The sequence below is a fragment of the Bufo gargarizans genome, chromosome 4, assembly GCF_014858855.1.
Source record: "Bufo gargarizans isolate SCDJY-AF-19 chromosome 4, ASM1485885v1, whole genome shotgun sequence".
Taxonomy (NCBI): domain Eukaryota; kingdom Metazoa; phylum Chordata; class Amphibia; order Anura; family Bufonidae; genus Bufo; species Bufo gargarizans.
Genome location: NC_058083.1, coordinates 216,178,558 through 216,202,244, shown reverse-complemented (window position 1 = coordinate 216,202,244; position 23,687 = coordinate 216,178,558). Strand labels below are relative to the sequence as shown.

Below are 23,687 nucleotides of genomic sequence, written 5' to 3'. Positions count from 1 at the left end.
ATAGCTACAAAAACTTGATATTACCTATATAAAGAACAGAAGGAAATGACTACTCAAAGTAAGAAATTAGAAAGAAAGGAGGATGAAAAGACAAAACATATTAAAAGAAATTGATCTGCAGAGTTTTGTGACTTGATGTCCAGGATCCGTCTTCCCTTATGTTCTGTTAGCTTTTACCTTAAAATAGTGTAAAATAAAGACACATAATACATGCATACACTCTCTCACACACAAACACTAGTCCCTCAAGTTACCAAAGTGATTGGAGCAGAGCGGGAAGAGGAGTGGATGGTGTGGGGCCAAGCACAAGCAGCCGTAGTGGCGTAGCGTGGGTTGCCAGTGGCCGCATAAGCCAAGTATTGTGCCCCTCTAACCTGTGACGCACGATCTCCAGGTCAACTGGAGGAATTCACCGCAGAACGCTCATTAAGCTCTATGCACTTAGAAAAGAGAATGCAGAAGCGGTAATAAACCATTGATGTCTTCTCCTCAGGGTCCCTGACAGACAGAGACCCAATCTGCTAGATCACCTGGCAGCAGTATTGCCAGTGGCGCACTGCCAATTACTATATTTTTCCCTTTATAAGATGCATTTCTTTTCCCCCACAAGTGACGGGATAAAGCAAAGAAGGCGGTAAGTGAAGCTCTGCTAGTGCTTGTTGTACTTACCCCTCCCTGGTCTTTTCCAGGCCCGCGCTGCACTGTACTGTACTGAATGCATACATGACCTGACCTTGTACGTAGTCAGTTCACAGTGCAGCTTGGGCCTGGAGAAGACCAGGAGCGTGATTGTAGGAGAGAACCGCTGGACCTGCAGAGTAGCAGTGGACCAGGAGAGGTAAGTTAATTTATTTATTTTGGGTCTGATCTGAGGTCAGACACAGGAGTCTGACATGGAGGTCTAAAGGGGGGGGGGGTCTGATCTGAGGTCTAATATGGGGGATCTAACATGGAGATCTAAAGGGGATCTGATATGAGGTCTAATATGGTGTTCTAACATGGAGGTTGCCAGTGTCTAATCTGGGGTCTAATCTGAGGTTTGATATGGGGGTCTGATCTGAGGTCTGATACGGGGGTCTAATCTGAGGTCTGATATGAGGGTCTGATTTTGGGTTCTGATTTGAGGTCTTATCTGAAGATCTGATATGGTGGTCTGATCTGAGGATGTGATGTGGGGGTCTGATCTGAAAGGTAAGGGGGTATGTAAGGAGTATTTGTTGCACTGGCACACATTATAAGGGGGTATTTTTTTATTGGACACACATTATAAGAGGGTATTTTTGTCCTAAATCAGTGTGATCTCCTGGAGTCCATTTTAATTAAAAAGATAAACAGATCTTAATGGACTTAATGGAATCATAGATGCCAGTGAGAACAGAGCCTTACATACTTGTTTTCTACCGGCTTGCCATCATTTTCCAATCATACTTATGTGGTTCCCGTCACAAGTGAGTAGTGACGACGTTGATACAGCCTTCTTCAGCCTTTGTGTTTTTCATTGTATACCTTTATCCCAGAACTGTGGCTCTTTATACAATCAAATTGCTCAGCAACAGAACATTTTATGAGTCAGATAGCAAGAATACATTAACCCCTTCATGGCAGGGGGAGTTTTGGGTCTTCATGACCAGAGCAAAATTTCACCAGTTGAAATGCTTTATTCTAAAGATAATTTTTTTTTTGTTTCTTATTGATATCTTTAGATATCATTACAGTTTGTACACTTTATTCTTGGAAAAATGCAGTTTACATTATGTTATATTTTAAAAGGAGTTGTCCAGACTGATGTATCCCTAGAATAGGTCATCAATATCAGAATGGTGGGGGTCTGACACCTGGCACACCCCCTGATCAGCTTCTCAACTAAGAAGCCAAGCTGCAGCAACTCAGCAGGGCAACTACAAAGTGAATGGAGCCGTTTCTGAAGCTGACCACATTAGGCAAAGCCCCTGTATATGGATGTACAGAAATACATTACCTATGGGTTCCCTACTGTCCTCATATACAGAACACTGATAACGATGATGTAATGACAACAGCCTATATATAGATCATTGTAACCAGTCATCTGTATAGACATAGATCACACCTGCTCTGCATGCCTCAATGCCCCCACTGCATAGGGAATCCTTGTGATGTCATCACTGATGTCACAAGGTTCCCAGCAACTGCCTGAATGTGGAATCAGCACTTCTGTATTGGGAACACAATGCTCAATATAAGTACCATGTTTAGTAGTATACCAGACATCATGTAGTACATGACAATCTCTTTCTAACAATGCTAGAACCAGCCCTGTACCTCACATGGGTCCAGTGATCCTTTCATTCATTTACTCCAATTGCTCTGCTAGATACAGGTCCTTCTAAAAAAATTAGCATATTGTGATAAAGTTCATTATTTTCTGTAATGTACTGATAAACATTAGACTTTCATATATTTTAGATTCATTACACACCAACTGAAGTAGTTCAAGCCTTTTATTGTTTTAATATTGATGATTTTGGCATACCGCTCATGAAAACCCCAAATTCCTATCTAAAAAAATTAGCATATCATGAAAAGGTTCTCTAAACGAGCTATTAACCTAATCATCTGAATCAACTAATTAACTCTAAACACCTGCAAAAGATTCCTGAGGCTTTTAAAAACTCCCAGCCTGGTTCATTACTCACAACCGCAATCATGGGTAAGACTGCCGACCTGACTGCTGTCCAGAAGGCCATCATTGACACCCTCAAGCAAGAGGGTAAGACACAGAAAGAAATTTCTGAACGAATAGGCTGTTCCCAGAGTGCTGTATCAAGGCACCTCAGTGGGAAGTCTGTGGGAAAGAAAAAGTGTGGCAGAAAACGCTGCACAACGAGAAGAGGTGACCGGACCCTGAGGAAGATTGTGGAGAAGGACCGATTCCAGACCTAGGGGGACCTGCGGAAGCAGTGGACTGAGTCTGGAGTAGAAACATCCAGAGCCACCGTGTACAGGCGTGTGCAGGAAATGGGCTACAGGTGCCGCATTCCCCAGGTCAAGCCACTTTTGAACCAGAAACAGCGGCAGAAGCGCCTGACCTGGGCTACAGAGAAGCAGCACTGGACTGTTGCTCAGTGGTCCAAAGTACATTTTTTGGATGAAAGCAAATTTTGCATGTCATTCGGAAATCAAGGTGCCAGAGTCTGGAGGAAGACTGGGGAGAGGGAAATGCCAAAATGCCTGAAGTCCAGTGTCAAGTACCCACAGTCAGTGATGGTCTGGGGTGCCATGTCAGCTGCTGGTGTTGGTCCACTGTGTTTTATCAAGGGCAGGGTCAATGCAGCTAGCTATCAGGAGATTTTGGAGCACTTCATGCTTCCATCTGCTGAAAAGCTTTATGGAGATGAAGATTTCATTTTTCAGCACGACCTGGCACCTGCTCCCAGTGCCAAAACCACTGGTAAATGGTTTACTGACCATGGTATTACTGTGCTCAATTGGCCAGCCAACTCTCCTGACCTGAACCCCATAGAGAATCTGTGGGATATTGGGAAGAGAAAGTTGAGACGCAAGACCCAACACTCTGGATGAGATTAAGGCCGCTATCGAAGCATCCTGGGCCTCCATAACACCTCAGCAGTGCCACAGGCTGATTGCCTCCATGCCACGCCGCATTGAAGCAGTCATTTCTGCAAAAGGATTCCCGACCAAGTATTGAGTGCATAACTGAACATAATTATTTGAAGGTTGACTTTTTTTGTATTAAAAACACTTTTCTTTTATTGGTCGGATGAAATATGCTAATTTTTAGAGATAGGAATTTGGGGTTTTCATGAGCTGTATGCCAAAATCATCAATATTAAAACAATAAAAGGCTTGAACTACTTCAGTTGGTGTGTAATGAATCTAAAATATATGAAAGTCTAATGTTTATCAGTACATTACAGAAAATAATGAACTTTATCACAATATGCTAATTTTTTTAGAAGGACCTGTATTATTCCAAGCTGTCAGGACATGCCCACTGAGCTTTCTCAGGGAGCATGCCCTGTCTGCTGCAGCTGGTTGCAGATGAAGGATGGAACTGAGCATAAGCATCCACCACAGTAAAGAGGACAGGGAAATTAGAAAAAACAAAAAACTAAAAGCAGGTATTCAAATCCGGGTGCTGGTTTAAAAAAAAAATGGAGAATATTTTTTGTGGGACAACCCATTTAACAGGCTGTAGGCACAGGGATCATCAGCCCATTAATTCATGCAAAGTTGTCAGGAAGGGGTTAAAGGGGATGTTAAACAGGTACCTATTGATCACCTATCCTCAAGATAGGTCATCAAAATTTGACTGGCGGGGTTCTGACTCCCAGCACCCTTGCGAATCAGCTGTTTGAAAAGGTGGTGACATTCATACGAGAGCTGCTTCCTGTTCAAGATTACACTGCGTGTTATCTCACTTGCAGAGGCGGTGCAGTGTAATTACAACTATTTGTCCCATTCACTTGAAGCAAGACGACATGTAGTGTAATCTTGAAAAGGAAGCGCCATCTTCTCTTCAAACAACTGATCGCCAACGGTGCCAGGTGTCGGACCCCTGCAAATCAGATACTGATGATCTATCCTGAGTATAGGTCATCAATAGGCACCCGCAGCACAACCTCTTTAACCACTTTAAGACCAAGACCATTTTACTTTTTGCATTTTCGTTTTTAACTCCCCACATTTCAAGAGCCATAACGTTTTTAAATTTCAGTTCACATAGCTATAGGAGGATTTTTTTTTTTGCATTTTTTTTTTATGGCACCATTTAATTTATCTTGTCTTGGGAAATTAATTCTTTCTGGGGTGAAACTGAAAAAAAATAAAAATAACATGACGCCAAGGTTTTTTGCGTTTTGACATTACGGTGTTCACTGTGTGCTAAAAAGTACAAGATGTCCTTATTCTGCGTCTCAGTATGATTATGGTGATACCAAACTTGAATAGTTTTTATTTTGTTTTACTACTTTTAAAAAAATCAAAACGGTATAAAACAAAATCAAAAATTTCTTTGAATCACTATTTTTTGACCGCTAAAACTTTTTAAATTTCCATTCATGGAGCTGTATGAGGGCTTGTTTTTTGCAGAATGAACTGTAGTTTTTATCATTGTTATTACATTTTTTGGGGGGGACAAGGTGATAAAAAAAAAAATGGCGAATCGTGTGCTTTTCACTTTTCGTTTAGATATTTTCAGACATGACGATACCTAAAATGTTTATTTTTTTATTGTTTGTTTATGTTGGGTTGTATTAATTGGGAATAGGGGTGATGTAAAGTTTTACTATTTTTATGGTTGTATTTTATTTATATATTTTTTTACTTTTTACATAAAAACACCAGAACCTGGGATCTTTTGATCCCTTGTCCCACTCACCCTTAGGCTACATTCACACGTCAGTATTTTCCTATATCCCGATTTTCGGTCCGTTTTTTGCGGATCCGTTGTTACTGAAAACGTTTCCGTATGTCATCCGTTTTTTGCGGATCCGCAAAAAACGGAAACATGTATAAAGTTCAATAATCAAATAAAGTTGTTTGGATTTCTTTGAAAAAAAATTGAAAAAAATAAAAATAAAAAATTTGTTATGTGTTTCCAGGAACGGATTCCGCATAAAACGGGTGACATACGGAATGACATCCGAATGTCTTCCATTTTTTGCGGATCCATTGACTTTGTATTGTACCAGGATCCGAATTTTGCGGACAAGAATAGGACATGTTAAATATTTAAACGGACATGCGGAACGGAACAACGGAAACAGACAGCACACATTGTGCTGTCCGATTTTTTCCAGGACCCATTGAAAATGAATGGGTCCAGATCTGGTCCTGATCTGTTCTGCAAAAAACGGAACAGATCAGGAAAGAAAAAACGGACGTGTGAATGGACCCTAAGGGTCTATTCACACATCCGTTTTTTCTTTCCTGATCTGTTCAGTTTTTTGCGGAACAGATCAGGACCAGATCTGGACCCATTCATTTTCAATGGGTCCTGGAAAAAAATCGGACAGCACAGTTTCCGTTGTTCCGTTCCGCATGTCCGAAAAAATATAAAACTTGTCCTATTCTTTTCCGCAAAAATCGGATCCTGGTACAATACAAAGTCAATGGATCTGCAAAAAACGGAAGACATTCGTATGTCATTACGTATGTCATCCGTTTTATGCGGATTCCGTTCCTGGAAATTAAATCCTGCCCACAGAAACTTTTTTTTTTTTTCAAAATCCAAACAACTTTATTTGCTTATTGAAATTTATACATGTTTCCGTTTTTTGCGGATCCGCAAAAAACGGATGACATACGGAAACATTTTCAGGAACAATGGATCCGCAAAAAACAGACCGAAATTCAGGATATAGAAAAATACTGACGTATTAGGGCAGGGATGGCCAACCTGCAGCTCTTCAGCTGTTGTAAAACTACAACTCCCACCATGCCCTGCTGTAGACTGATAGCTGTAGGCAGTCTGGGCATTCTGGGAGTTGTAGTTTATCAACGGCTAGAGAGCCTCAGATTGGCCATGCCTGTATTAGGTTGTATGGCATTCTGCCGCCCTACCTGCTGAGCTATGCCTTGTCCATAGCTCAGCAGGCATATTACTATGACAGCCCTGGGAAGCCTCAGCAGGCCCCAGGCTATCATAGTAACCAAAAGGAGCCCTGCGATTTTACTGCAGGGGCTCTGATTGAAAGGCAGAGGGAGCCACATCCTTTGTCTTACCTCACCTGCTTCTGAGGCGTGTGACACAGTGAGGGGTTGTTTCTGGCAAGGCAGGCAATTTCCTTCCAGCATGTGCGGCTGGGCTAAATTCCAGCCAGGTGAGGTCAAATACTGGACCGGAGTTTAAGTGCCTTTTCGGGTTTTGGCAGCACCTGGCTGTCCTTAAATAGGCAGCTGGGCTCAGCAGAGATGTGTCTGTTTTTGGGATTTTAAGTTTTGTGCCATGCTGGAGGGCTGAGAGCTGCACGCTGGGGAAATAGGCCCCCTAAAGCCTGCTGTGAACTACTGGAGGCAGAACTTCCAGCAAGGTGACTTGTGTTATATGAACTTTCCATTGTGTGTGAATTAACACTAAGACTGCAAAATTACGTGCTGTTTTGTGCAATTGCCTCAAGTGTAAATAAACACTGACGTTTTGAGTTAAAGGGATCCTGTCACCGGGATTTGATTTATAGAGCTGAGGACATAGGTTGCTAGATGGCCGCTAGCACATCCACAATGCCCAGTCCCCATAGCTCTGTGTGCTTTTATTGTGTAAAAAAAACAATTTGATCCATATGCAAATTAGGCCTCTTGCACACAAATGTGTGCGCCCCGTGGTTGTGCTGCGGCCCGCAAAATGCGGGCTGCTATGCACTAACACCGTCCGTGGGGCAGCCGCAGTGGATCGCAGACCTATTCACTTTAATGGGTCCGCGATCCGGCTGTTCAGCAAAAAGATAGGACATGTTCTATCTTTTTGCGGAACGGAAGTATGGGATGAAACCCCACGGAAGCACTCCGTAGTGCTCCCGTACGGTTCTGTTCCGCATCGCCAAATTTGCGGACCCATTGAAGTGAATGGGTCCGCATCTGTGATGCGGAATGCCCACGGAACGGCGCCCGTGTATTGCGAATCCGCAAATGAGGTCCGCAGTATGACCACGGAACGCACACGTTCATGTGAAAGAGGCCTTAACCTGAGATGTGTCCTGTACATGAGATGCGGGGCGGTGCTGGGCTCCTTCACGCTGGACTAATCTCACGTACAGGACACATCTCAGGTTAATTTGCATATGGATCAAATCGTTTTTTTACACAATAAAAGCACACAGAGCTATGGGGACTGGGTATTGCGGATGTGCCAGCGGCCATCTAGAAACCCATGTCCTCAGCTCTATACACCAAATCCCGGTGACAGGTTCCCTTTTAGAACTTGTATTTTGCCTCTGTGCTGCGCCCGCTTACCCCATCTACCAGAGCGAAACCCCACAGGGGTTAAATTAAGGGGTTCGGTGTGATCGCCGTTCCCCCTCATTGCAGTCAGATGCCTGCTGTATGATACAGCCGGCACCCACCACATATGGAGCTGGCTCAAAGCAAAAGCTCGTTCCATACATTTCCTCACACATTATTACGTACACAACAAAGCATGAAGGGGTTTAAAGGGGGCATCCAGGAAATTATAATGATTACCTATCCTCAGGATAGGTCATCAATATATGATCGGCAGGGGTCCGACACCTGGCACTGCTGCCGATCAGCTGACCAGCACATAGTATAGCAGCTTCCGTTGGTATTCCAGCTCAGCCCCACTCAATTCAAGGAGGCTGAGCTGCAACTAGGCCATATCATATGGCGGATTATAATAGGGGCGTTTGGGTCGGCAGCCCCGGGCCTGGCATCGCTGGGGGACCCAACGGCCACATACTGTGGCGGGACACGGGAGTGCATAGTTCCCTGGCCCACCGCCGATGACCACCATAGGCTCCAGGCCTAGTAGGCCTGAGGCCTATGTGGTAGTAAAATCCCGGCTGTACCAGGATGCAGCACAGTGATGTGTGCGTGCCTGCCATCACACTCCTGCCGGGCCCCCGTACCAGCAGGGGGTGAGCCCCTGTATATAGGCGAGCATTAGCTTTTAGGTTTTTTTTTTTTGTTTGTTTTTTATGCACCAACTTTGGGGGGACATTACTGGGGGGGGGGGGGGGGGCACAGAAGGACATATTAGTGAAGGGACAGTAGGGGTATATTACAAAAAATCGGCGCTAATTACTATGTGAGGGCAAATTACTATGTGGGAGCAAATTATTATAGGGGGATTACTCTGTGGGGGCAAATTATTATGGTAGGAATTACTATGTGGGGCAGTGTGGGGGAAATTACTATGTGGAAGAAATAACTGTGTGGGGGCAAATTACTATATGGGGGCAGTGTGTGGGGGGGGGGTGTTGCTATTGGGGAAGCACTATAGGGGCATTTCTATTACAGGGACATATTAGGGGATATTATTTTTTGGAACACTATACAGGGATTATTACCTGGAGCACAATATAGGGTGTTATTACTGGAGCCACTCTAGGGGACATTATAACTGCTGTGGACACTATAGGGACATTTGGGGTAATTTATCAAACTGGTATAAAGTAGAACTGGCTTAGTTGCCAATAGTAACCAAGCAGATTCCACCTTTCATTTTTGACAGATCCTTTGGAAATCCAGTTCTACTTTACACCAGGTTTGATAAATAACCTCAATTATGTCTACTGGGGTCACTATTTTTTTTTCAGCAGTATAGTACCTGGGACATAAGGGGAGCACAATGGGCACAGTATTGGGAGTTGAACCAGGATGACAATGTTGGGACACCAGGATTGGAAGGGTGATGGAAAAATGTTAAAATCTAACGTGTCTGCGTAACAAACTCTGTAGAGACGAGATGTGGCTGAAAGAATTTGTCATGGCGGTTTGGGTCAAATGGAGGAGAAGAGGAAAAGAGAAGGTCTACATGACAGGGAATGTCACTGGATGTAAGAGGTAATTGGGGCTGTATTCTCCTCCAAGTCTTTTTTATTATAAGGGTCCATTCACACGTCCGTAAATGTTTTGCGGATCCGCAAAACACCTGCAATGTTCGATCCGCACATCACAGACACTATAATAGAAAATGCCTCTTCTGGTCCGCAATTGCGGACAAGAATAGGACATGTTCTATTTTTTTCAGGAACGGAAATGTGGATCCCGAAAAAACGGATACCGAAAAAAACTGAAGTGGATCCCGGAAATGCGGACTCGCATCCGTTCCAACCCCATTGAAAGTGAATGGGTCCGCAAATTGCGGAACAAATGCGGACCCAAATTACGGACATGCCAATGGACCCTTATTATATGCATTTTAAATTTGGCGACTAAAAATTGAATTTGTCGCCTAAATTTTTCAGTTTAGAAGCCAATTTGGGGAATTTTTGAAGCACTGTGTGCTGCTATGTCCTGGATGAATGTGATGTCATATGCGAAGCACCGCAGCCTCTTCATACAAAAAAATTAAACTAAAATGGAGGGAGGGACCCAGGTTGGGTAGACAGCCACTGGCCTATCATGCACTTAATTTGCCCCTGGCCATATGACTGAAGTACAGCGACGTCACATGGCCTAGGAAGAAGCCTCTTTGCTCAAGGAGTGCCCGACTTCTAACAGCTGATTGGCAGGGTCCCTGTTTTCACACTCCGCTGATCTGATATTGGTGACCTAGCCTGAGGATAGGTCATTAATATAAATTTACCCGATAACCCTTTTAAGCTAGGTTTAGCCTTTTTGTCTGTTGCTGTTAGAGGTCTGATCTTTATGCATGGACTCTCATAAGGTACACAGATGGTCACATCCATTTATGCACATTATTCGTACCAAACAAAGCACAGTGTACTTTTCATCTATGGTACATACAGGTAAGCCTGGACAAACACAGTTTTTTGTTTTAACCCCTTTAGGACACAGCCTTATTTCACCTTAAGGACCAGGCCATTTTTTGCAAATCTGACCAGTGTCACTTTAAGGCCCCATGCACACCAACAAGTTAACTACAGGGGAGGGAGGGGGGGCCGGCCGCACTGGCCACCAATACCAATGAGTTAACTACAGGGGAGGGAGGGGAGGGAGGGGGGGGGGCCGGCCGCACTGGCCACCAATGAGTTAACTACAGGGGGGGGGGGGGGGGGGGGTCTGTATATTCTAACCTGAAGCGTCCCCATCACCATGGGAACGCCTCTGTGTTAGAATATACTGTCACAAAGTGAAAACTCACCTCTGAAAAAGCTTTTATGCAGACGGATGTTCGGATCCGTCTGTATGAAAGTAACCTACGGCCACGGATCACGGACACGGATGCCAATCTTGTGTGCATCCGTGTTCTTTCACGGACCCATTGACTTGAATGGGTCCGTGAACAGTTGTCCGTCAAAAAAATAGGACAGGTCTTATTTTTTGGACGGACAGGAAACACTGATCACGGTCTCGGCTGCAAGACGGTGCATTTTTTGATTTTTCCACGGACCCATTGAAAGTCAATGGGTCCGCGAAAAGAAACGGAAAACGGCACAACGGCCACGGATGCACACAACGGTCGTGTGCATGAGGCCTAAGTGGTGATAACTTTAAAACACTTTGACTTATCCAGGCCATTCTTAGATAGTTTTTTCATCACATATTGTACTTCATGACACTAGTAAAATGAAGTAAAATAAAATCATTTTTATTTATAAAAAAAATACCAAATTTACCAAAAATGTTTAAAAAATAGCAAATTTCCTAGTTTTAATTTCTCTACTTCTATAATACATAGCAATACCTACAAAAATAGTTATTACTTTACATTCCCGATATGTCTACTTCATGTTTGGATCAATTTGGTCATGATATTTTATTTTTGGGGGATGTTACAAGGCTTAGAAGTTTAGAAGCAAATCTTGAAATTTTTCATACATTTTCAAAAACCTACTTTTTAGGGACCAGTTCAGGTCTGAAGTCACTTTGTGAGGCTTACATAATATAAACCACCCAAAAATGACCCCATTCTAGAAACTACACCCCTCAAGGTATTCAAAACTGATTTTACAAACTTTAACCCTTTAGGTGTTGCACAAGAGTTATTGGCAAATGGAGATGAAATTTGAGAATTTCAATTTTTTGGAAAATTTTCTATTTTAATCCAATTTTTCCAGTAACAAAGCAAGGGTTAACAGCCATACAAAATGCTATATTGTGGCCGTAAACTACTGTACGGGCACACAGTAGGGCGTAGAGGGCAAGGTGCGCCGTATGGTTTTTGGAAGGCAGATTTTGCTGGACTGGTTTATTTACCCTGTGTCCCATTTGAAGCCCCCCTGATGCACCCCTAGAGTAGAAACTCCATAAAAGTGACCCCATCTAAGAAACTACACTGTCTCCATAGTCTGAGAGCCATAGTTCTTTCAGTTTTTGGGAAAATATCTTAGGTAGGGTATTATTTTTGCGGAATGAGATGACGGTTTGATTGGCATTATTTTGGGGTGCGCATGACTTTTTGATCGCTTGCTATTACACTTTTTGTACCTTTTTTAGCGGTATTCACCTGAGGGGTTAGGTCATGTAATATTTTTATAGAGCTGGTTGTGCCGGACACGGCGATACCTAATATGTATACTTTTTTTTTTTTTATTTATGTAAGTTTTACACAATTTCATTTTTGAAACAAAAAAAAATGTTTTAGTGTCTCCATATTCTGAGAGCCATAGTTTTTTCAGTTTTTGGGCGATTATCTTAGGTAGTGTCATTTTTTGTGGGATGAGGTGACGGTTTGATTGGTACTATTTTGGCGTAAATACGACATTTTTGATCACTTTTATTACCTTTTTTGGGAAGTAAGGTGGGCGAAATTTCAATTTCATCATAGTTTTTTTTTTTTTTTTATGGCGTTCACCGTGCGGGTAAAGTAACATGACCATTTTATCAGGTCGTTACGGACGCGGTAATATAAAACATATGTAGGGAATTTTTTTTAAATCGGTGACAAAATGTGTTTTGGGATTTTTACATTTTTTTCACTTTTTATTTTTTTATTTTTTTTACCCAGACCCACTTGGGTTTTGAAGATCCAGTGGGTCTGATGTCTGTATAATACAGTACAGTACACTATATAGTGTACTGTATTTTCACTTTACAAAGTCTGATTAGACTTCTGCCTTTAGCAGAAGTCTAATCAGTACCATGGACAGCCGGACGCCTGTGAAGGCGTCCTGTTGCCATAGTAACAATCACTCGCTGCCACAGCAGAGCAGTGGGTGATGGGAAGGGAGCGGGGCCCCCTCCCTCTCCCATCAGGGGCTGAAAAGGCACAGCAGCCCCCGATGGGAGAGGGAGGCAGCTACCTCACTCTTAACCTCTTCCATACAGCGGTCCCTACGGACCGCGGCATGGAAGGGGTTAAACGCCTGACATCTGTGCCAGCACAGATGTCAGGCGTTTCAAGCAGAGTGTCAGCAATGTGCTGACACTCTGCAAACCGCTCAGCTATCCTGAGAGAGGGGGTGGACAGATGATCGCATGCCTGCCCTCCCCCCTAAGCACCGCCCGCACCGCCCGGGGGTTAACCATTAAAATAAAGATTTTTTGAAGTATTTGATCCCCGCGATCAGAAACTTCCGAAACCGTTTTCTGTGATCGCCGACATGGAGGGGGGGTCACAGGACCCCCAGCGCATTTAGCCAAGGTGCCTGCTCAATGATTTTTTGCAGGCACCGGGAGCCGATCACCGCCCGCTGGGTGGCGGTGATCGGAACTATACATGACGTACCGGTACGTCATGTGTCCTTAACCTCTTAAGGACATAGGGCGTACAGGTACGCCCTTGTGCCCTGGTACTTAAGGACACAGGGCGTACATGTACGCCCTGTGTATTTCTGATCACTGCCGTGCGGCTGGCAGTGATCGGAACCCGGTGCCTGCTCAAATCATTGAGCAGGCACCTAGGCTAAATGCGCGGGGGGGTCCCATGACCCCCCCATGTCGGCGATCGCGGCAAACCGCAGGTCAATTCAGACCTGCGGTTTGCTGCGATTTCTGCAGTTTCTGATCCCCGCGGTCCCTGACCGCAGGGATCAGAAACTTTAGGATTCCAAAAATGTTCCTGCATCCCTCCCCCCTGCACCCCTGAGTTATTTGAGCACGGTGGGAGGTGCAGGGGGAGGGTTGCGGGCGGTGCGGGCGATGCGGGAGGCGGGCGGTGCGCCTCCCCTTGAATAATCGTTGGTTTCTAGTGGGTATACCAGGGTGCCAGCACATTGCTGGCACCCTGGTATAAACGGCTGACATCTGTGCTGCGATGTCAGCCGTTTAACCCTTTCCATACCGCGGTCCGTACGGACCGCTGTATGGAAAAGGTTAACAGCGCAGGGAGCTCCCTCCCTCTCCCATCGGGGGGCTGCTGTGCCTTTGCAGCCCCCCGAATGGAGAGGGAGAGAGCTCCCAGGCAGCCCCCCCAGAGCCCCGTCCTTACCCTTCCCCGTCTGCGCAGTTCTGACCATAACTGAGCAGACGGGGAAGGTTCCCATGGCAACAGGACGCCTTCTCAGGCGTCCTGCTGTCCATGGTGCTGAACAGATCTGTGCTGAAAGGCATAGATCTGTTCAGACAAAGTGTAAAATACAGTAAAAAAATACAGTGAAAATAAAGTAAAAATCAAAAAACACATTTATCACTGATTAAAAATAAAAAAAATTAAATTCCCTACACATGTTTGGTATCGCCGCGTCCGTAACGACCTGATCTATAAAACGGGCATGTTACTTTACCCAAACGGTGAACGCCATAAAAAAATAAAAATAAAAACTATGATGAAATTGAAATTTTGCCCACCTTACTTCCCCAAAAAGTTAATAAAAGTGATCAAAAAAGTTTTATGTACTCCAAAATTGTAACAATCAAACCGTCATCTCATCCCGCAAAAATCATACCCTACCCAAGATAATTGCCCCAAAACTGAAAAAACTATGGCTCTTAGACTATGGAAACACTAAAACATGATTTTTTTTGTTTCAAAAATGAAATCATTGTGTAAAACTTACATAAATAAAAAAAAGTATACATATTAGGTATCGCCGCGTCCGTATCGACCGGCTCTATAAAAATATCACATGACCTAACCCCTAAAAAAAAAAAAAAAAAAAAAAAAAAGGTGTGAAAAAAGCAATTTTTTGTCATCTTACTTCACAAAAAGTGTAACAGCAAGCGATCAAAAAGTCATATGCACCCCAAAATATTGCCAATAAAACCGTAATCTCATCCCGCAAAAAATGAGACCCTACTTGAGATAATCGCCCAAAAACTGAAAAAACTATGGCTCTTAGACTATGGAGACACTAAAACTTTTTTTTGTTTTAAAAATTATTCATTGTGTAAAACTTACATAAATAAAAAAAAATGTATACATATTAGGTATCGCCGCGTCTGTGACAACCTGCTCTATAAAATTACCACATGATCTAACCGGTCAGATGAATGTTGTAAATAACAAAAAAAAAAAAACTGTGCCAAAAAAGCTATTTCTTGTTACCTTGCCGCACAAAAAGTGTAATATAGAGCAACCAAAAATCATATGTACCCTAAACTAGTACCAACAAAACTGCCACCTTATCCCGTAGTTTCTAAAATGGGGTCACTTTTTTGGAGTTTCTACTCTAGGGGTGCATCAGGGGGGCTTCAAATGGGACATGGTGTCAATAAAACCAGTCCAGCAAAATCTGCCTTCCAAAAAACGTATGGCATTCCTTTCCTTCTGCGCCCTGCCGTGTGCCCGTACAGCAGTTTACGACCACATATGGGGTGTTTCTGTAAACTACAGAATCAGGGCCATAAATAATGAGTTTTGTTTTGCTGTTAACCCTTGCTTTGTAACTGGAAAAAAAATATTAAAATGGAAAATCTGCCAAAAAAGTGAAATTTTGAAATTGTATCTCTATTTTCCATTAAATCTTGTGCAACACCTAAAGGGTTAACAAACTTTGTAAAATCAGTTTTGAATACCTTGAGGGGTGTAGTTTCTTAGATGGGGTCACTTTTATAGAGTTTCTACTCTAGGGTTGCATCAGGGGGGCTTCAAATGGGACATGGTGTCAAAAAAACTGTCCAGCAAAACCTGCCTTCCAAAAACCATATGGCGCACCTTTCACTCTACGCCCCGCTGTGTGGCCGTACAGTAGTTTACGGCCACATATGGGGTGTTTCTGTAAACTGCAGAGTCAGGGCAATAAAGATACAGTCTTGTTTGGCTGTTAACCCTTGCTTTTTTAGTGGAAAAAAATTGGTTAAAATGGAAAATTAGGCAAAAAAATGAAATTCTCAAATTTCATCCCCATTTGCCAATAACTCTTGTGCAACACCTAAAGGGTTAATGAAGTTTGTAAAATCAGTTTTGAATACCTTGAGGGGTGTAGTTTCTTAGATGGGGTCACTTTTATGGAGTTTCTACTCTAGGGGTGCATCAGGGGGCTTCAAATGGGACATGGTGTCAAAAAAACAGTCCAGCAAAACCTGGCTTCCAAAAACCATATGGCGCACCTTTCACTCTACGCCCCGCTGTGTGGCCGTACAGTAGTTTACGGCCACATATAGGGTGTTTCTGTAAACGGCAGAGTCAGGGCAATAAAGATACAGTCTTGTTTGGCTGTTAACCCTTGCTTTGTTAGTGGAAAAAATGGGTTAAAATGGAAAATTAGCCAAAAAAATGAAATTCTCAAATTTCATCCCCATTTGCCAATAACTCTTGTGCAACACCTAAAGGGTTAACGAAGTTTGTAAAATCAGTTTTGAATACCTTGAGGGGTGTAGTTTATAGAATGGGGTCATTTTTGGGTGGTTTCTATTATGTAAGCCTCGCAAAGTGACTTCAGAGCTGTAGTGGTCCCTAAAAATTAGGTTTTTGTAAATTTCTAAAAAATTTCAAGATTTGCTTCTAAACTTCTAAGCCTTGTAACATCCCCAAAAAATAAAATATCATTCCCAAAATAATTCAAACATGAAGTAGACATATGGGGAATGTAAAGGCATCACAATTTTTAGGGGTATTACTATGTATTACAGAAGTAGAGAAACTGAAACTTTGAAATTTCCAAATTTTTCCAAATTTTTGTTAAATTAGGTATTTTTTGGTGCAAAAAAAATATTTTTTTTTACTTCATTTTACCAGTGTCATGAAGTACAATATGTGACAAAAAAACAATCTCAGAACGGCCTGGATAAGTCAAAGCGTTTTAAAGTTATCAGCACTTAAAGTGACTCTGGTCAGATTTGCAAAAAATGGCCTGGTCCTAAGGTGTAAAAAGGCTGTGTCCTTAAGGGGTTAAGTACCAGGACAACATGCCATACCGGTACGTCATGTGTCCTGAAGAGCTAAGGCCTTTATCTGAATTCCCAGCTCAGTATATTTACTGGCGAATTGATCTTAGCAGAGGGAGAAAGGAAAACAGTCCCAAATCTTTCCCTTGAGCTATCTTGGGCAGTCTGGTGGAGTTTTTGATTAATTTTTTAACTAATAACCAAAGTGTGGATCCCACATAGAACAAATCCTGGTTTTGACTAATAAAAAAATAAACCAGAAAAAGCATTATAAATGCACTGTGTGATCAAGAATCCACATTGTCTCTTGCAAAATGTTTCATCCATCCATCTAATCATCTATTTTATTAAGGTTATAATGTTTTTCCCACTATTTACCACTGGGGTGCAGAATAATTTCTAGCGCACGGTCACAATTATACTCTTCAGCCAGGCTAATCCAAATGGAGGAGGCGGAGACCGCAAAAGGACTTGCATCAGCACGAAGAGCATGGGATGGACTCTCTATACCTGCAGAAAAGGGGACAGGAGACATACATTTCTCAAATCAGCATGAATATATGTGCAACATGGCTCTGCTCACATCTGTGTGGTAGCTTCTTTATACTGTATAAGAGGAGCTTCAATTCTGCACTAGATCTGTTGGACAATGGTGTGTTCCATCAGTTTGACAGCCAGAGTAACATGGCATGCTGTGATAGTCTTGGCATCAGGCAGAGGCAGTGTGAACGTCGCCAAAAACGGTGCATTTAGACATATATATATTGTACTTGCCTGCCAAAAGACATGGTCCCTGGACCTGTAGGCGAAAGCTGAAATGGTAACGCTGTGGATTGGTGGCCATGCCAGTTAGGGCAGCAGAAAGGGATTTAGGATGCATGGAAGTCAGGGTCTGGGGTGGAGAATCTGCTAGTAACATCCAAGGACTAACCCCTGTGCCGCTCACACCACCAAAACAACTGGCAGAACTGTAAGACATGAAATAAACAAGCATTATCATCCAAGATGCACATGAATGTGTGCCCTGAGCTGAATAGCCACTAATAATATCACAACACAGCATGCAAAATAATTTAAATCAGAATTTACTACATTATTAGGAGAACGTACTGCAAGGCTTTCCACATCTAGCCAAGAAGAAAAAAGGTGCAATGCTATATACAGTAAAACCGTATAGAAAGTGCGGCATTTGCCACACGCCTACAGTGGCTCTGGCATGTCGGTGTCTTTTAGCTTATGCTGTGAAGCTGATATATGTTGCAATAAAGCTGGGTATGTATTTTGCAGCCAAAATGCTATTCCAAATGCAGTACTTGGCAAGCATTTGAGTTACATTAGCTGAATGGTGTGAGACTGATGGTCTTTCCATTTAGCAAACGGAATAATAGCACCTGCCCAGTCAAGAACTTATAGGAACAATGTGCCTTCTCAATTTCAAATAAAGGTTTTCTACTTAAGACTAAAATGTGAAAGAGAGTAGAGATCTGCAAATAGGCTCATGTAGATCTACTAAACAGTATATTGGTGTATTCTCGGGGCATGCTGGTTTCTACAGTAAGCCTAGCACTAACCTTGCATTAATTATTCTAAATGAACAATTTATAGAGCCACAATGGAGTTTACAAGCTGCAGGGAGCATAGTAGTAGAAGAAGCAATGCATCTGCTTTAGGCCTCATGCACACGACCGTTTTTTTTTAAGGTCCGCAAAACGGGCCTCCGTTGTTCCGTGATCCGTGTCCGTTTTTTCATCCGTTGTGCTTCCGTGTGTCTCCGTGTCCGTTTTTTTTGCGGACCGTACAAAATCATGGTCTGTTGAAAAAAATGAATTTTTACTAACTCCACCCTAGAAACTGGTATAAATCAAGGGCACCTGAGTTTGGTTTTGTGGCCATTTTCTGTAGTCTTTCCAGAGTACAGAGGTTATTTTGGCTGCTACTCTTTGCTGTATCACCATGTCTGATTCTGAGGACGAGGTCGTGCTGCATTGGCTGGTTTCTCGGCGTTGGGGACAGCGCACTCCTTTGTTGGAGGAGGAACCGCGTAGAAGGCGACGATTTTGGGTCCATCCGATTGTTTCACAACATTACCGGAAAGGACACTTCCATACCCTCTACAAAGATCTGCGGCTGCATCCTGAGAAGTTCTTTGCCTTCTGTCGGATGTCAGTGGGTACCTTTGATCGCTTGCTGTCGTCTCTACGTACTGTCCTTACCTTTATGGACACCAATATGAGGCGCAGCATTTCACCTGAGGAAAGGCTCATCGTCACGTTGAGGTAAGCAGTATAGTACTTGTAAAGTTACCCCAGTAATGTGCCGTGCTTGTATCTTGAGGAACATGTGGCAGAAAATGGCTGCTGTTAGACATGTGCTACTGTTTGCTTAAAGTTAGCTTAATTGTCTCAGCTTGCTAAATTTAATTTGTGCTTTAAAATCCAGGTAATCACTGTCATATGACATTCTAAATTGAATTTCAGTTTTCCACCTTTCTGCAAGTTTGCAACTTGTGTTCAGGTAACGTTTAAGAGACAATGCAATAATCCAATGCACTGGACAGTAGTTTGTGTATAAAGTTGAATTATTTCGTCAGTCAGCCAGGTTCCAGCAGGCAGTAACCTGCCTGTATGAGTGAATAACTCTCTTTTTGGTTTCAAACTACTGTCGAGTGCTGTGTATTATTATATTGGCTTGAAGAGTTGGTGCCCTCAGTCAGGAGCCCTTTATGCATGCATCCCCCAGTTTGTCGCCTAAATACCGCGCAGGACGTTATTTTGTGTGAGTTTTGGTTCAATGAAACTCAAGGGTTTTTCAGGTACCATACTAATTGTGTACAATGTTAACATACTTCTGAAGTGGCGGGAAAATGTCATCATTTCCAAGGCTCCAAACACAGTTGTGCACTTGTGTTAATACTGGCCTCATCCCAATAGCTGGTATTGTTTGGCTCTTAGCCCTTTACTACGGGTTTAAAGGGGTTTGGCTTATTCAACAAAGGCCATTAGGTAGTGTGATGGAGCTGTTTAGTTAACAATGTGATCCCCAAATTTAACCCACAACTTACCACATATTCGACTTTCAGAATTCGTTTAGCTTCCATGTATTATTCATCACAACTATAATAGACTGTCTACATTCTGTGCTGTATGTCCCGTTCTTAGTGTGGCCTCTGCTGATGAATGGTATGCAAATGCAAAGTTATTTGATTTGGGTTTTTCAATTGAGATTTAAGGGTGAGCGTGTGGCCAAAGACAGGCCCTAGAGTGCTGCCTCTGGCGTCCGTGCCATAGGTTTGACTCCATTGCCCTTGTTTTTTGAAAATTATTTGGATCTAAAACATTAAATGTGATTCCTGCATCTGCTGTGCACTTTGTTTTTGTGTCGAATTTTAACTTTCTTTTCCATTTGCCTACAGATTCCTTGCTACTGGTAACTCATTTGCATCCCTGCATTTTGAGTTTCTACTCGGAACCTCGACGATATCTCGGATAGTCCGTCACACTTGTCAAGTCATCTGGCAGCAACTCCGAGAGACGATGATGCCGCAGCCCAAGGCGGACGATTGGTTTCGGATTGCTGAGGGCTTCCAAATTTCTGCGCAGTTTCCAAACTGCATCGGGGCAATGGATGGCAAGCACATCCGTGTGAAGAAGCCGCCTCACTCAGGGTCCCGATTCTTCAATTATAAACAGTTTTGTTCGGTAGTACTGATGGCTGTTGCTGACAGTAACTACCGGTTTATAATGGTTGATATTGGGGCCTATGGAAGCACTGCTGATGCTCGCATCTTTAGTGCTTCTAGAATGGGTGAGCGGCTTCGTGCCAACCAGCTTGCCCTGCCTGAGGCCAGAAGACTGCCCGGATCTGCTGGTCCGCCGGCTCCATTTGTCATCGTGGCGGATGAAGGGTTTGCATTAACTACCCATGTTATGCGGCCCTTCCCAAAGCGTGGTTTGGATGTCAGGAGGCGTATCTTCAACTACCGGTTGACTCGTGCCCGTCGGTATGTGGAGTGCGCTTTCGGGATACTCTCCAGCAAGTGGAGGGTGTTTTTGTCATCCATACAGATGAATCCGGATAATGCTACCCTGGTGATTCAAGCTTGTGTTGTTCTACACAACTTCACCAGGATTCATGAGGCTTCCTCTTCTGGTGACATGGAAGACCTTCCGACGTCATCAGAATTGGGTTTGGATCGGACCCTGCATAGGCGACCTGGGACTGCTGGACTTGCAGTTCGGGAACTCTATGCAGACTACTTTTCAAGCCCCGAGGGGTCCTTGCCATGGCAGAGGGACGCAATTCGTGGCAGTTTTTGAAATCTTCTGGTCTCATTAGTGTTTTTTTATTTTGTAGATAGTTTGCAAATATTTACTGTGGTATAGTTGAGTGTAGGGACTCGCAAGACACTGAGGACCCTTGACGTGGGCTTGCGGGCTGAGGTTTGGAGAATTCTATTTTTAAAATACCTAATCTTTGCATTTTTTTCCCGTTTTTCTTTGGGGCGATGACTAACATCAAGGAATTTTGATTTTAAAATTAGAATCCCCAAACCTTCTAATACCTCTTTACCAATTTTTAATACAAAAAATTCTCTTGCAAGATGAAGTGTGTTTGGGGCTTTTTTTGGGTAATATCTGTTGTGACTAAAACTGGTTGAAGTGTTCCACTGTGTTGTATAAATGAAAAAACATAAGTCAATTGATTGTTTGTTAAATATTTTAACTGAAAAACAATAAAACTTTTTTTTGTTTTCAAAAGGAGTAATTTTGTGACTTAATAATGCAAGCAATAGCAGCACACAAACCAAATAAAATAAAATTTACAATTCAAATAAGTCTCTGGAAAACGAGCCAGGGGCGTACGACGACGCCGGACGCACCTGGGCTGGTTGAGGGGGAGCAGCAGCAAACATGCCCACATTAAAGGACTGGGCAAGGGGAGGGTTCTGCTCTTGGGAGCCCTGGAAAGTGGGACCCCCAGATTGATGTCCATGGAAAGGATGTGGTGCCTGCTGAAATGTTGGTGGCTGCTGATTCGTAGCCACCATATATTTATGCAATAAATTGTTGATATCCCCTAAAATGTCTCCCTGGTATGGCAGGGAGAACATTTTAAGGACCAACAAAAGGGAGGCCACACATTGTTGCTGGCTCGCTTGGGGAACGAGCTTCAGCATTGGCGCAAGCCCCCTAAGCATAGTTTCTTCATGCCCATCAGTCCTCCTCTGAGCTAGGAACTGGATGACTCGGGCATCTATCATTTCCCGATTCGCTAGCTCAGAGGACGACTGACGGGCATTCCTCCTCCTCCTGGGCTGTGGTCTTGTTTCAGGCCTTTCAGGTTCCCCACCACTGGTTCCCATGGGTGGTTCAGTGGATTTCCAACACTGGGGAATGTTGGGGGCTGGATTCCGGGGAAAATACAGCAGGGGTTTCTTCACCGCCCTCCTCTGATTCGTCACTGTCCTCCAGATTGTCCACAGTTCTGTAGATATAAATCACACAAATGTAAATAATTATTGATTTTTCAAGTTGCCAATCCAACATCCCACATCCCAAACTATTTTTGGACAATGAATATGGCTAATATATGTATGTGCATGCAACATATATCACAAAAGGTCTAATAAACCATCTATTTGACAATTTCAAGCAAATGACACTTTGCATACTTTACTCATTTGGGCAAATGTGATATGTACACTGTTTCAGTAGCGTACGTTTAAACCACTAAACAAAGGGGTGTTGTTTGGGAGCCAGATTAGAATCTTGCAGGTTTTGCCTTAGCCAACAGAAGAGATTCTGGCCTTCTCGGCCATCCGTACTGAAGAAATGTGCCACCTTAACTGGTTGTAAATTTCACTACCAGCATGTCCTAATGTCCAAATAGCTGAAAATATTCCCCTGATGCTGGGGGATGCATTTTTAACGTTGCCAGAGTGTACCAGTATGGATGTGCCTGACGACATTTACTCGTCCAGCTCAAGGGTCAGGCCGGACTTTTATTTCTGGTAAACCAAGAACAATGGGGTAAGAGAACCCCTTGATAGAGTTCCAGGGTGTACTGACAATCCGTTATAAATCATGATATAAGTTATACAAATTTGGATATTATACTGGTCAGATGCTAGTCAAGGAACATGCACACAGCAAATTTAGGCATTCCTATTTGCAAAAATATTTAAATGTGCCGCAAGAGCAATGTGTCCACCTTCCCAATCAGGGGTATGCTAGCGAATTTTATCCAACTGCCATCGGACAGACGATTTGCTGTAAGCCAATAGCCGCATATCCTCTCTAAATGCCCATAGTTGACGAGGTAAGTAACTTACTTTGAATAAGTTGGTTACACTAAAAACCAACAATGAGTAGGCATCATTTTCCAAATACACAACAAAAAGGGAGATTTCTCTCAAATGTAATGGATACATTGGTGGCTCTGGCGATCCTGTCGAAAGGCAACCCCCTTATGTGTGAAGAAAACCTGCAACTTCCAAAATTGCATCTCACACTTGGAGTAAGGCAAGGTCTACACGACGACATTTGTGGCGAGCCATTTTGTAGCACCAATGTTGCGCATCAATTTTTAGAATGGCAGTGTCACGAGGGTATCGAGAACCACGCCTGACTCCGTTGTACCCGGGGTCAGGAGGTCGCAGCCGTTGGCTGCACACTCTATGTAAGATAGGGCTGTTTTCCTTATGGTAGCTTTCTGGGTTAGCAATGCAAACCCTTTTCGCTCACTCAGGGATCCGTAGCTCCTTCTCTCAGCTGTTCCTTGTCCAGCACTCCCAACCTCCTTATATTCCCCTCTCACACTTCTCTGGTTGCCAGAGA

General features: G+C 43.2%; 1 protein-coding gene across 3 annotated transcripts in view; it reads right to left on the bottom strand.

Annotated features, from left to right (window-relative positions):
* The window catches only part of VWA5B2 (von Willebrand factor A domain containing 5B2), an 87,655-nt gene that overhangs the window by 49,189 nt on the left and 14,779 nt on the right, over positions 1–23,687 (bottom strand). For all 3 annotated transcript variants that reach the window (XM_044288707.1, XM_044288708.1, XM_044288709.1), the window contains 2 exons: positions 17,626–17,819; positions 17,230–17,361 (listed from right to left, as the gene is read on the bottom strand). In XM_044288707.1, coding sequence (XP_044144642.1) covers positions 17,230–17,361; positions 17,626–17,819 — 326 coding nt within the window. The remainder of the gene's footprint in view (positions 1–17,229; positions 17,362–17,625; positions 17,820–23,687) is intronic.